Here is a 14,627-nt window from a genome sequence, read left to right as displayed (position 1 = left end):
CATAGTTTTGATGCCTTCAGTGTGAATGTACAATTTTCAAAGTCATGAAAAATACAGAAAAATCTTTAAATGAGGTGTGTCCAAACTTTTGGTCTGTACTGTATATTCTTTATAACGAAGAGAGTTTTGGGAAATCTCTTTAGGCACCATTGTGCATCTTATGAATTTCTGAGCCAGCAACTGAACAGGACAATCTTGGTGGTGCCAGTGCTAACATAACATATGAGCAATCGTGAAGACAAGAAGAAAAGCAGCACTCCCCATGTCCTTTTGGCTAAAAGTCCTTTATTTCAAGCAGACTTGGACATCCAATACAGCGGTAGCTGTAAAAGCAGGGGAGACATGCGGGGAGAGGTGGGTGGACAACAGTCGTTTTGCATCCTTGCGACACTTCTACAGGTCCAAGTGATTTGTGGGGTTGACGCACACAAGTTGGAAGTTCTGCAGTGGCTGGCACTCACCCCAGGTAATTAATATTAGTCTAATTATTAGACTTTGCTATATGGTTTACTACCTGTATTTAGGTCCATATGGTCATTTGAAACTTGCTGTCCTGGTGCTCACTGCATAGTTACCTATTTACAAACTACTTTTGATGCCTATATAGGTGGTTGAATATTTCCAAACTATATATGAGTACTCCTTCCTGATGTGCTTTTTTCCACATTTTATTTGATTGCACGTGTTCCCATTATTTCCCCACTTGCTTTTATAAATTTTATTAATAAAGTTTTCCACTGTTCATAATTTATGGACTTGTTGGATCATCTGTTTAGGCATCTCAACCTTCCCCCTTTCTATTATACAGGATGATCTGTCCTCATTTATAGTGGTGCTAGGGTTGGCAGTAAGCAGTCATATGGACAATACCAATATATGTAATTATTTATACTGCCTTTTTTCTGTGAGCTACTCTTATAACGTTAGTACTTTGTAGAGCCTCCTTTTGCAGCAATTACAGCTGCAAGTTGCTTTGGATAAGTCTCTATGAACTTTCCACATCTTGCCACTGAGATTTTAGCCCATTCCTCAAGGCAAAACTGCTCCAGCTCCTTCAAGTTAGATGATTTCCTCTGGTGAACAGCAATCCTCAAGTCTGACCACAGAGTCAATTGGATTAAGGTCTGGGCTTTGACTAGGCCACTCCAAAACATTTAGACATTTCCACTTAAACCACTCGAGTGTTGCTTTAGCAGTATGCTTTGGGTTATCGTCTTGTTGGAAGGTGCACCTCCGTCCCAGTCTCAAATCAGTGACAAGCAGGTTTTGTTCAAGAATCTCCCTGTATTTTGCACTATCCATCTTTCTCTCAACTCAGACCATTTTCCCTGTCCCTACTGCAGAAAAACATCTCCAGTACATGATGCCGCCATCACCATGTTTCACTGTGGGAATGGTGTTCTTTAGGTGATGAGCTGTGTTGAGTTGGTGCCAAAGTTGATGGACAAAAAGTTCAATTTTGGTCTCATCTGACCACAGCACCTTCCTTTATACATTTGGGGAGTCACCCACATGACCATAAAGGCCACCTCTATGGAGTGTATGGCTTAATGTAGTCGTATGGACAGAAACTCCAGTCTGTGCTTGGGAAGCCTGCAGCTCCTTCAGGGTTACCTTTGGTCTCTGTGCTGCCTCTCTGATTAATGCCCAGGCTAAGAGTTTTGGTGAGCGACCCTCTCTTGGGAGGTTTGTTGTGGTACCATGTTCTTTACATTTGATGATAATTGATTTGATGGTGCTCCGGGGGTCATCAGAGACTGGGATATTTTTTTAAATTTATTTTTTATTACTCATCTCTGACTTGTACTTCTCAACAACTTTGTCCCTGACTTGTTTGGAGATCTCCTTGGTCTTCACGGTGTTGTTTGCTTAGTGGTGTCTCTTGCTTAATGGTGTTACAGCCTCTGTGGCCTTTCAGAAGGGGTGTGTATATACTGACAGACCATGTGACACTTAGATTGCACACAATTTTTAAGGGCTTCATAGAAAAAGGGGGTGAATAATATGTGTAGCGTCGGCGTCCCTGCCTCCTGCTAGGCAGGGACGCTGTTCCCCTCACCTCTCCGCTCCGTGCCCGGCATCTTCCTCTCGCTCTGCTGGCAGCGCGCATTCCTTCCCGGCCACTGTGCTTAGGGCGCGCGCTCCCCCTCTCTTAAAGGGGCCACGCGCGCCGTCCTAAGGAGTCCCCGGCCAATGGCCGGAGGATCTCTCCATATATAAGGCACCTCCTCCAAAATGGAGGTGCCCGAGCAATGTTGTTGCAAAGCCTTCACTCTGCTTCAGCCCTCAGGTCCCGTTACCAGTTACCTGCCAGTCACCTGCCAGATTCCTGTTTGTTACCTGCCAGTCACCTGCCAGATTCCTGCCTGTTACCTGCCAGATTCCTGCTTGATACCAGCCTGATATCCGCTTACCTGCTTGCAAGCCTGCGGTCCGACGGTCTGCCTTCCGACACCTGTCAGTCTGTCTATGGACCAGCCTGCCCGCTCACCTGGGAGCGCTCACCTGCTACCTGCCTGCTAGCCTACCTGGAGGCTCTGCCGTCACTTGCCGTGACCACCTGCCTGTCCAGAGACTCTTGCCCGCTCACCTGCTACCTGCCTGCTAGCCTACCTGGAGGCTCTGCCGTCACTTGCTGTGACCACCTGCCTGTCCAGAGACTCTTGCCCGCTCACCTGGGAGCGCTCACCTGCTACCTGTCTGCTAGTCTACCCAGAGACTGTCCCTGTCACTTGCCGTGACTACCTGCCCTTCTACCCAGAGACTGTCCCTGTCACTTGCCGTGACTACCTGCCCTTCTACCCAGAGACTGTCCCTGTCACTTGCTGTGACTACCTGCCCTTCTACCCAGAGACTGTCCCTGTCACTTGCCGTGACTACCTGCCCGTCTTCCCTGGAAGCCACCCGCTTCCTTACAAGGACCACCCCCTTGTATAGTTGCTCAGAGGTTCCGCCTCCCAGACCCGTTACAATATGCACATGCCAATATTTAGTTATTTGATCCCATAAATTTAATTTATGCCTATATTTTTCTCACTTAACCAACTTAGACTATTTAGTGATGTATCACACACAAATCTGATTACAAAAATATTTAAACACAGATTTCTAATGTAACAAAATAGGGAAAAAGCCAAGGGGGTGAACACATGTTCAAGCCACTGTAATTGTGTGGGATTCATACCTGGATACATTATCTTACCTACATGTGTTCACTAGACTAAAATCGGTGTGACCATTTATTATTTCAGTGTCCAATTGTCATATACGTACCTTATATTGACTTATATTACTAATGTAGAGTTGATGTGGGCATTATGGTTTTAATAGCTTTTAAATTTTGCAATATTGTTGTGTCAATAAAAACTTGTTGTACATATAGGTGAGCACAATTTCCTGTACTGCTTCTTTTGGTTATTTAGCAATTTACCTTACAGTTGTAGCACCCTTTAAATTCATTTTGGCTATGAATCTATATTGCTCTTTGCAGTCACTCTGACTACAGAATTATGAATCCTCATAGCGCATGCACTGTGAGCTGTGAGGATTCTCGGGTGCCAGCGCTGAAAGGTCATGTGACCGCAATTAAGCGATTTGCCTACTTCCAGCCACATTACGACTAGACGTGTATTTAGTGAGGACGTGCACATCTAGTCAGCACGTGACCGCATTTATGCAAATCACATACTTGGGGTCATGCGCAGCTCCCAGCAGCAGAGAATCCTCACAGCGCACAGTGTGACTGAAGACTTATACCCCAAGACGGGACAATTCCTTTTAAAAAAAAATAATAAATAAAGGAGCATGCATGCGTGTCTTCATGCCCCCATCATCAATTGTCAGTTGTATAATCCTACATTATCTAAACCTTCAGCAGAACAATATTCAAGATTTTTTATCTTTATGACATGACCCTCTCTAATAATAATGGGGTAATCTTGACCCAGTCTGTACTGCACAAGCTAAGCCGTAAGCTGTACAAAACACAAAATATTAGCTTTTTTTAACCAAGATTTATATATTAATGAACAATGTAAAAAGTTTAGTGTTGATAAAAATAGGTATGGAAAACATCACTATACAAAACAATAATTAGAATAATTTTTACATACCTGGTTTATTCCTGCTGCGGAAACCTTAAATGACTGCAATTTCTGCTTCAGCAAATCTGGATCACTGTGCCTAAAAGGACATCCTAATAGAGGTAGACAATTAAAAAAAACAAAAAAACTCAGTTTACTCAAGAATGAGAACTATAAACACTGGTGTCCCTTCCTAAACTGACTAAATTACTACTAATTGCCTAGAAAGCACAGAATGATTAAAAAGAGTCCATTCTTCATTCTCACGCCTGGTACAATAAGTCTTGTGTGTTTATTAGAGCATCACAGATTAAAGATTTCCAAGGAACACTACAGAAGTAGTAAGGAAACATTCTCTTCCAAAAATTAAGTGCAAGTTAGCAAATCACAAACAGAGGCCAAGTTGGACTGTGCGAAAAACCATTAATAAGGTTACATTGAGAAAGGCCCACTGCAGTCAGCTATGTGCTAGATGATCAGTGGTCATTTGATAGCATATTTAAGAAAGGCTGACCACACTTCCATGCGCACAGAACGATCATTATTGCAATTGCTCTGTGCACATAGAACATTATGTTCTTGGTTGAAAATGTGCTGCTAACATAGGACGATGTGCTTCTGAGAAGAATTATTAAGCCTGCTTAAAGGTGCTATCCAGGACTATTTTTTTTTTCTTATGGGCCTAAGAACTTACAGGCAGGTAGCCAGGCGTTGTGGCCAGGGCAGATCATTGCGGGCTCAGAGTGACTGCAGACCGCTCCTGCCGGCTCAGAGCGATTGCAGACCGCTCCTGCTGGCGACTCTACACTTTCTGGTGAGGTCACGTCAGAGCAGCTGCTTTTCTTTCTCTCTGCTCTGTTGACAGGGTGTGATTGCCAATGTCATAGTGACCAACAGTTGGTTGGCTCCCCACTGCATAACAGCGGGGAGCCTGCTGTCATCAGGATGATGTTGGCAGTTTATACAGCAATCCAGATTAGAAAGAGCTGCTTTGTTGACGTGAAGCAGCAGAATTGCCTTCAGGAGTAATCTGTGATCGCTCTGAGCCACCAACAGGCAGGTAGTTAGCAACTACCTGTTAGTGCTTAGCCCCATAGGAAAAAAATAAAAATAGAAATAGTCCTGGTTAACAACTTTAAAAAAAAAAAAAAAAACTGCTGAACTTTAGAAAAAAAAATGACATGGACCGCACATCCAAAAATCATATGTTGATATATATATATTTTTTTTTACTTGAACCAGAACCCCTCCCATTTGGCACAGGTGTTTTCAATTAGCAGTAGACTGCAAGAGGTGCTCTGCCTAGTTTTGCTCTCAGTTCACAGTCAGAGCTTGTGGAAGGTGAGTTTATTGCTCCTTTCACTTGGTGTTGGTGCTATGTAGTGGCTATTGTTGCTGTGGTTTTCTACCTGTGGGGTGGTGTGGTCTGTAGTTGTGGGGACTTAACCGTGTAGTATGGGTGCTGTGAGGCACCAGATCACCTGCCTTACTGGTGCACTGCCGCTGAGGCGGTGGTTAGCGCATCTTTAAAGGAGTATTCCCATCTCCAAGATCCTATCCCAATAAGTAGTAGGAGTAACATTAGCAATATTACCAAATACCTCCAATTAGAAATTTAGCATAGTTCTTCAGATTCGCTGTCGCTTACCCCATGTGCAGGGCATTGCAGTAGCTTAAGTATCAATGATTACGTCCACTCAGAGTTAGACAGCTCTTTAGTGATCATAACTATGGATACCTAAGCGACATAGCAAATCTGAAGTACTATACTACATATCAAAATTGAAGCTATTTGCTAATATTATTAATATTACAACTACTACATATTGGGATAGGATCTTGGAGATAGGAATCCCCTTTAAGGCCATTATTAATTTAATTAATTAAATTAATTAATTTAATTAATTAAATTAATTAATTTAATTAATTAAATTAATTAATTTAATTATAGGTTTACAAATTTCCCACAAATTACTTGAACATGGACTAAAGTTCCCAGTGGTCTACATCAAGGATCAGTGCTAGGCCCAGTTCTTATTACTTACAGAAATAAAAATCACTTTAAAATAAAGGTGGTCCATGTTTAACAACACAGTATCATTTATATATAAGGTACTTAGCACTCCTTGTGTAGAATGCAGAATCTGACATTATTGTGGTGATGCTTGTGTACACATCATAGTAGCAGCGCTGTTTCCTCTATCTTTCTTTCTTCCACCACAATCCGTTCTCTGATGAAGGTATCTATAATATAATCGTACAAGCGTCCCTCTGTTTGAAGCCTCTATAGACTGCGCAAGCACGACGCGCAGTCTGCTCCAGACAGAAGAACGCATGGAGCCGTTACAGGTAAGAGGAGTATATGGCGCCGGAGATCACGGTATGTGTAGACACTGAAGCACACCGCGATCTCCAGCGCCATACTTACATACTTATCTGACCTGGAGGAACGTTGCTGTGGCGCCTCTCTTCGGACTTGGGGAAGGAGTGAAGGCGTCGGAATCGGCACATGCGCATAGCGCTATCCGGCGCCATTTTACTGAAGACACATTTTACTGAAGACAGCGCGGTATTGGCATGCACGTACTCCGGCGTCCCACTCCTCCCCCGGCCTCTGGCAGAACAGGACAAAGCAGCGTTGGAGCACAGGGAAGAAAGGTGAGGATAAGTGTTTTTTTTTTTTTTTGTATGTGTGCAGCGTGAAAGGGATAAGGGGTGCCATACATACCAGGATAGGGATGAGGAATGTGGTGCCATGCATACCAGGATTGGGGGTGAGGGGTGCCATGCATACCAGGATTGAGGGTGAGGGGTGCCATGCATACCAGGATTGAGGGTGAGGGGTGCCATGCATACCAGGATAGGGATGAGGGGTGCAATGCATACCAGGATAGGAATGTGGTGCCATGCATACCAGGATTGGGGGTGAGGGGTGCCATGCATACCAGGATTGGGGGTGAGGGGTGCCATGCATACCAGGATTGAGGGTGAGGGGTGCCATGCATACCAGGATTGAGGGTGAGGGGTGCCATGCATACCAGGATTGAGGGTGAGGGGTGCCATGCATACCAGGATTGAGGGTGAGGGGTGCCATGCATACCAGGATTGAGGGTGAGGGGTGCCATGCATACCAGGATTGAGGGTGAGGGGTGCCATGCATACCAGGATTGAGGGTGAGGGGTGCCATGCATACCAGGATTGAGGGTGAGGGGTGCCATGCATACCAGGATAGGGATGAGGGGTGCTATGCATACCAGGATAGGGATGAGGGGTGCTATGCATACCAGGATAGGGATGAGGGGTGCCATGCAAAACAGGATGGGGATGAGGGGTGCCATGCAAAACAGGACAGGGATGAGGGCAGCACATATCAGAATTGGGGAACAGGATGGGGGCAGCACAAATACCAAGATGGGGACCATATACCAATAAAAATGGTCGCCACCTGGGCGTAGAACGGGCTCTATAGCTAGTGATTTTATAAGACTGAAACATTTGGTTTTTAAGGATCGTTGCCACAAGAAAAATTTAGTTTGCATTCAACACAAGGAGTGTCAAGTCCTTTATACTTTTTAAGTCTTGGTTGGAACCCTACTTAAGCATTCAACAAGCAGGAGTCCTGTGCATAATTTACATGTATAGCTTATAAAAATGCATTGATTTGATTGAAAGATCAGCAAAGAATGCACTATATTTTTAATATTTATACATTATTCTCTTTTGCAAGAAAAATACACTACCATGATCAGTATCTTCGCACCTAATTGTACAGTACCAGTACAAATAAGTATAAGTATGGTATAAAATTTTAAAAGGATCAGTCATCAGGATTTCACCCCTAAACTTTTAATATGTGCGTGCAACTGTTTCAAAGACCTGTCTAGCCATGACTAGTCGGTCCTTTTGTTAGTTACTAAGAAATCAGTGTTGGAAACAATATGCAAATGAGGCTGAAGTGCTTTCTGCGCATGGATGCTCTTAACAATCCTCTGTTCTCCCCGGTACTATTCCCCGCCATGTAAAGGTATTGCTGGATTTGCCTATGCAAGATCTAAATGTTTGGGGGTGGGGGAGTGATGGAAATCCTGCAGAAATTCCCTTTAAAGGCAACCCATAAATATCCAAGAACCTATTGGACAGCCGAAGAGTGCAGTGTCCAACTCAGGTCTATTATACTAATTCAAAAGCCAAGTAGGACAACAAAAATAATAATAATTAGATAAAATTGGAAAGATTACACAAAGGAAACATCTAAAGGGTTGACAAGAATAAATAGCGCATGCATAGAAGAGTAAGGCCGTGTTCTCAAATAGCGTAAACACTGCATTTTTTCTGCTGCTTTTTAGAGCGTTTCTGCATCTCCCTGGCAGAAAAATGGCATGCAGATTGTACATGCGGATTGTACATGCGGATTGTACATGCGTTTTCCTGCCAGGGACAAGCGGATGTGAAGCGTTCTTCACATGCATTTCTGCATGCGGATTGACAAGCGCTTTCCAAGCGATTTTAGCATCACTTGGAAAGTACTTGACAACTTGGTCACACTATATAAATCCATGCAAACAGCATGGATTTATATAGTGTGACCGTAAAAGAATGGTAAAAAATAAAAAATAAATATTATACTTACCTTCTCATGGCCCTCCGTGCGCTTGTCTCTTCTTGCCAGCAGCTCGCGGTAGATTTAAGGACCTGCCGACGTCAGCGGTCGCGTGACCTGTCACATGACTAAATGACGTCAGCGCAGGTCCTTTAGTCTACCGCGAGCTGCCGGCAAGAAGAGACAAGCACACGGGGGGCCATCAGAAGGTAAGTATAATATTTAGGTTTTATTTTATTCTTTTTTTTACAGGTTCTATGGTACTCGGGTCCGGAGGAGAGTCTCCTGTCCTCCAGACCTGGGTACCATCCGCACATTGAAACGCATGTACAGATGCAGTGATGCGGATTACATACGTTCCAATACAAGTCAATGGCGGCGAAAACGCAGCGCTTCCGCAAAATAATTGGTAGTGCTGCATTTTTTCTCCGCAATGATAATCCGCAGCGGAAATTTCCGCAGCATGTGCACAGCACATGTGGATTATCATTGGGGGACATGGCAGGCCGTCTACCATGCGTTTCTTAAGCGTTTCTGCAGCAGAATTGCCGCTGCGGAAACGCTTAAAAAACGCATAGTGGGCACACAGCCTTATTCACATTTTCGGCAGGTATCTGCACCAAAAATTATCTTTTCGGATTATTTAATTACCTTCATTTGATGCATTTTGAATGCAGATTTAAAGGTGCATTTTTCATGCGTTTTTTAAGCACAGAAAAGCTTTGTTTCTGCACTTGAAAATTAGCTTTAGATGGGATTTTTGCAGCCTCTCCATAGAAACCACATAGAAAAAAATATATGCACAATTCAACAGAGTCTTTATGCGCACAGTGGGCATTAGCTTACATGAAATCATATCTACTTTGCTTGGCCAGTGAAACTCAGATTATCTGCACATAAAAAAACAATGCAGTATTTATGCTACATGGGAACATGACCTAATGTGATTGCCTCTTTCCATAAAATCCTAGGACCCCGGTATGTTCTTAAAAAAAAAAAAAGATCCACTGCTCAATCTCCGGCACTACTCCTGGTATCTGATATTGGCTGCAGCGCTGACGTCACATCACAGTACTGTACCTAATGACTGAGCTTAGTGCCCCACTCAGAACCACTGCGCTCACTCACCGACTGGCTGCCGCACTGTCAATGTAATGTCAGCGATGTAGCCAATATCAGGACCAAAAATTCAGCACTGGACCCAGGGACAGTAAAGAAAGTGTGATTTGTTTGTTTTTTTTTTTGTTTGTTTTTTTTTAAAAAAAAAAAAAAACCTGGTCAGGAATCGGTATTTTATGAAAGGGTTCAATCCCTAAAAAAAATAAAAATTAAAACAACGGTTTGTCTTTAATTTCACAGATCAATAATACACATGAAAAAAGCAACTTCGTAATAGAAGAGAAATGGTCTTTCTCCATTAGGACTGATCATTCATTCTCAAATCTCAAATCCCCTAGACCTGGAGATAGGGTAAGTGGTAAGGGGTCATTCATACGAGCATACAATCGATTTGTGTGTTGCCTGTGTGCACCATGAACCACACACAGAGCATATGGTTCCATTACAGAATGTGTGCCTTAGTGGACGTGGCCAATTTTCCAAGGAAACTAATGGTCTGTATGAGAAAAAAAAAAGAAAAAAAAAAGGATTGCAGCATCCACTACTTTGGTCCGTTATGGTCCAGAATAACGCGGGCAATGACAGAAGGCAGTTCTGGCATACGTCCACAATGTGGATTAGCACACAGAGCTGCACATGGAGCCAGCCACATTCGCAATTTGCAGATGAGACTGGCCCGATTTTCAGTCGGCCTTATGGTAGCAAAACATACAGACCCTCTGGTGCTGAAACACCCCAACATTTTTGGAATTTGTCATCCACTCTAGCCCCCATTTTACTTTTCTTTTTATAAAATTATATAGTATTTTGTGAAGAAAAAAACAAAAAACACAGCACACTCACTTAATCCCCTACTGCTCTCCATCTTTCCTCTTTTGTTCGGGTACGTGACTGGAGAAGTCATAAAAACAATCACTGGCCACAATGCTCGACTGCAGGTCACACCAGGACAAGAGGTCCAGGGCCAGTTTCTGTACACTATTCTTTGATTGTACAAGCATGCAAGTTAGAAACGGAGTGAAATCAGCGAGTATGGGATGTGGTGGGGTTTTTTCACACCAAGCTGGAAGGTCACTGCTAAATTATAAACTATTTGACGGATGGACAACTTAACACATTTCCAAACATATTCTTTGTAACTACAATGTCCGTAATAACAAGCTTACCATGATAGTCGCCTTGACTTGGTGGGTTTGACAAAATAATTTTCATGCAGCTGTATGGTGTATAATCTGTTCTCTTCCCCTCCTTTCCATAGTTATGGCGGATGGAATAAGAATAACCTTTGTCAAACTGAAGATGAAATGACATTTGTTAGAACATGAGGTATAGCCAAGATGTTAAACAGCGACATTCAGAATGACTAGAAAACATTTCAGGATCACATGTGTGGCAAAATGTTCAACATTCAGCAAAACTAGAGCCATCTGGATGTAAAATGGAGCATGAGCGTAGGGTATACAGGTTGGCAACTTCCCTATTCATCTCAATGGGGCTGCCAGAAATCAATGCCCACAATACAGAATCAACTATTTACATATTCAGAGTACAGTTTCCATTTGCTGCATATAAATCTACCCTTACAGGTTTCACCTACTGGCTTAGTGGCAAACATGGCAATACTCGTCCAAGTATCCAACACTTGATTCTGAAGAAAGCTGTGACCACTCGTGGGTCTATGAGAAGAATTAGGACGCTCCTACTACAGTCAGAGCACTGATAGGCGGGTGTACTCTTGATATGTATATATACTTATGGCTAAAATAGAATTTACATTAACAACTACTGTCTGCTCTGTAGTATTCTCTATTTATAACTAATCATTTACTCTTTTAGTACATCGGCAAAATAAAAAAAGGACAAGTTGGCTGATTCATCATTGCCATTGTACCTGTTTTTTGTCAAGCTTTGTGTGATTGGCACCTTGTTTTGTTTGCACCCAATTCATTATTCTATTTGCACCTTTTTGGAAGTCTATTTTATATGTGCTCACCTGTTTTGCTTTTTATTGTTATTCTGATAGCATTTCCTGATGTTTGAGCCGGATTCATCAATTGTGACTCCAGTTCCCTCCTAGTGCATTTCTGAGCATGCAAAAATGTTGGTGCTTTATTGGCAACTTGACGCCAACATGTGATTTTTGGCAGCAAAAGTCGCAAAAACAATTCAATCCCACTTTTTACTTTACACCAAATTCATGAATCACGTGCAACTAACAGCAACTAATACAAGACAAAAAATGAAAGAGATTTTTAAAAAAAAAACGCAAATTATGAATCAGGGCCCTTATTTTTGTTTTTTCATTTTGGAAATTTCTATTTCAACAAGACATTTTTTTCATTTTAGTCCCACTAAGGGATTTGAACATGCAATTTTCAGGGAAACCTCATATTACAATGGCACTTTTCAGGGGGATGACGTGAGGTACATCCACAAGGGGCAGGTTTACTGCAGAGTATTTTCACCGCAAGTTAACAATCTGCGGGGAATTCTGCATCCTGTAGGTTTGTGACGGCTGATAATTACTAACATCTTAGTGCCATATTCCACAGAGAGATATCCATACTGCAGTGATGATGTGAATGAGCCAATGGTGGAGATTCAGCCAAGAGCTGAGTGGGCGCACTTATGCCCACTTCAACGAAGAGCAAAAAGACACGGTTGCTATGATGAGATGAGCAACTTATAATTGTATAGTTATTATTGAACCATATTACTGCCAAACTCCGTTTACATCTGAAGATCCTCATTATGTGCTGACATTGGCCTATACAAGCTGTCATTAACTAACTGATAATTAGGCATTAGATATGCTAAGCAGCAGCAGAATGATATGTTATATAGACACACACAGGAACAATATTTTACTGAATTCACAATATCCAAGTATATATAGCAGGCTTAAGCACAAGGGTATGATGTCATATCTGAACAATTGGATCACTAGATAAGTATTCTCTGGGACTTCAAATTTCACTCTCCCCCTAAAGAAAAACAGTAATAAGTAATAAATCACTGGGTAATGATTGGCTGAAGTGACTCCATGACCATCGTGAAATAACATCAATACACAACATCATCTGAAGGGCACACAATACTGTGACCTAGTCAACAGGTGTGCTGACATTTGGGGGTCATGTTCCCATTACCAGGATTAGATTCTAACAGAGAAACGCAAGTATTGCTTCTAAGAGTCATTTCTGAAACATTAGACTTGACATTTAGCATCCCAAATGCAGCAGTGTTTACATCATGGCCTTATCGGAGATCAGACAATATCATGAGAACTCGTATAACACTAATGAAAAAGCGTTATAGGGACTAAAGTATTGGAATACCTAGAAGAGCTTTGGAGACATCCCATTCTCAATCCATAGACACTAACATGGAGTTGGTTCCCTTTTGCAGAAAAAAATAGCTTCCACTCTTCTGGGAAGGCTTTCTAAAGATTTTGGAGTGTGTCTGAGAATTTTTGAGCATTCACCTGGAAGAGCATTTGTGAGGTCAGTCAGTGAGTGATGTTGGATGATAGAATTGAGACTGTGAACCAGACCCTATTTCATCCCAAATATGTTCAATGAGATTGAGGTCAGGATGCTGTGTGGACTAGTGATGAGCGAGCGTGCTCGTTTAACCCTTTAAACCAGCACACTCGGGTACTCGCCGAGCATTTGCGGCGTGCTCGGCATCGATGAAGGTGTCGCCATGGCTGCATGTGTCACATCTGTCATATACTTGTGACACATGCATGGATGGATTGCCTGACAAACATATATTAAAGATATAATAAGATTCACAACAACAAGACCATTAATATGAGGCATACAGGTAGGACTAGATTAACATTTCTAACACCTGTACGCCCATATTAATAGGTTATATATGTTCCAGGGGGTGATGGGATACACCTTTTAAAGGGAATCTAACACTCATGTCCATATGGTGCATGCATTCCTTTTGTATGATGTACACACTATCATATTAAGCAGATAGGTGAAATGTAATTGTATGAATAAAAACCATTTTGATACTGCTTATTATATATTGTAACCTATTATTGCATGAGATCTCAAACTCTACACATTTTCATATTGAAGATTCAGTTAAATCAGTTTGTTACCGCGAATCGCACAGAACCTGCCTGCATAAGGGGTTAACCAGAGAGGAAATCATCCAGAAAATGCTGTGATATGTAAAGTGTTTCAAAGCCATGAACACCATCTGCAAATTGATGGATACTGATCAAAAACTTTCATTCTGCATTATTTATTCCTAAATGGAAGGGCATTCATTTTCAATTGTTTATTGTGCTGAAAACAACTCCGTCTAGAACAGCTGCTTAAAAAATTCCCCCGTCACAACTTCAACATTAAAAAAAAAAAAAACCTGGCTGTTTTTCCTCCATCCGTCACAGCCATTCACCATATTACTGAATTGTGATGACATTCTGTCTATCCTTTTCCAGCTATCATCTTTGCAGGACGTGAAATTGATAATACCTTAATGCTATTTTAAATCCCAAGCGCACAACAGACTACCCCTTAAAAGCTGACACAAAAGCATTATTTTTCCTGCTCTATCACGTGATATATAATACCTTAACATTACCATAAGCCTTTGTATTTGCATGCTAAGCAGAGCAGGGAGAGAAACTTTTCAGTGTATCTGATTTAAAGGAAATGAATCTCCATATTAAGTGAGTGGCTAGCCGACTTGTGATCTTGGAAGTGAAGCTGTCACCCATAAAATGTCTGGCTATGCCTTTGAGCAGTCAACCTTTACCACAGATCTTACTGGTGACTGCCATGAAGTAGAACTATTCCGTA

General features: G+C 42.1%; 1 protein-coding gene across 3 annotated transcripts in view; it reads right to left on the bottom strand.

Moving 5' to 3' along the window:
* PRIM2 (DNA primase subunit 2) overlaps positions 1-14,627 on the bottom strand; it is a 164,385-nt gene that overhangs the window by 37,600 nt on the left and 112,158 nt on the right. For all 3 annotated transcript variants that reach the window (XM_073675471.1, XM_073675472.1, XM_073675473.1), the window contains exons 11-12: positions 10,968-11,094; positions 4,113-4,195 (exon numbers count right to left, since the gene is read on the bottom strand). In XM_073675471.1, the coding sequence (XP_073531572.1) occupies positions 4,113-4,195; positions 10,968-11,094 (210 nt within the window). The remainder of the gene's footprint in view (positions 1-4,112; positions 4,196-10,967; positions 11,095-14,627) is intronic.

Source organism: Phyllobates terribilis, unplaced genomic scaffold (genome assembly GCF_046119375.1).
Source record: "Phyllobates terribilis strain yellow unplaced genomic scaffold, ASM4611937v1 Scaffold_3__8_contigs__length_932513732, whole genome shotgun sequence".
Classification (NCBI taxonomy): Eukaryota; Metazoa; Chordata; class Amphibia; order Anura; family Dendrobatidae; genus Phyllobates; species Phyllobates terribilis.
The sequence above is the reverse complement of the archived record's forward strand: the minus strand, read 5'-3'. Positions and strand labels throughout refer to the sequence as shown.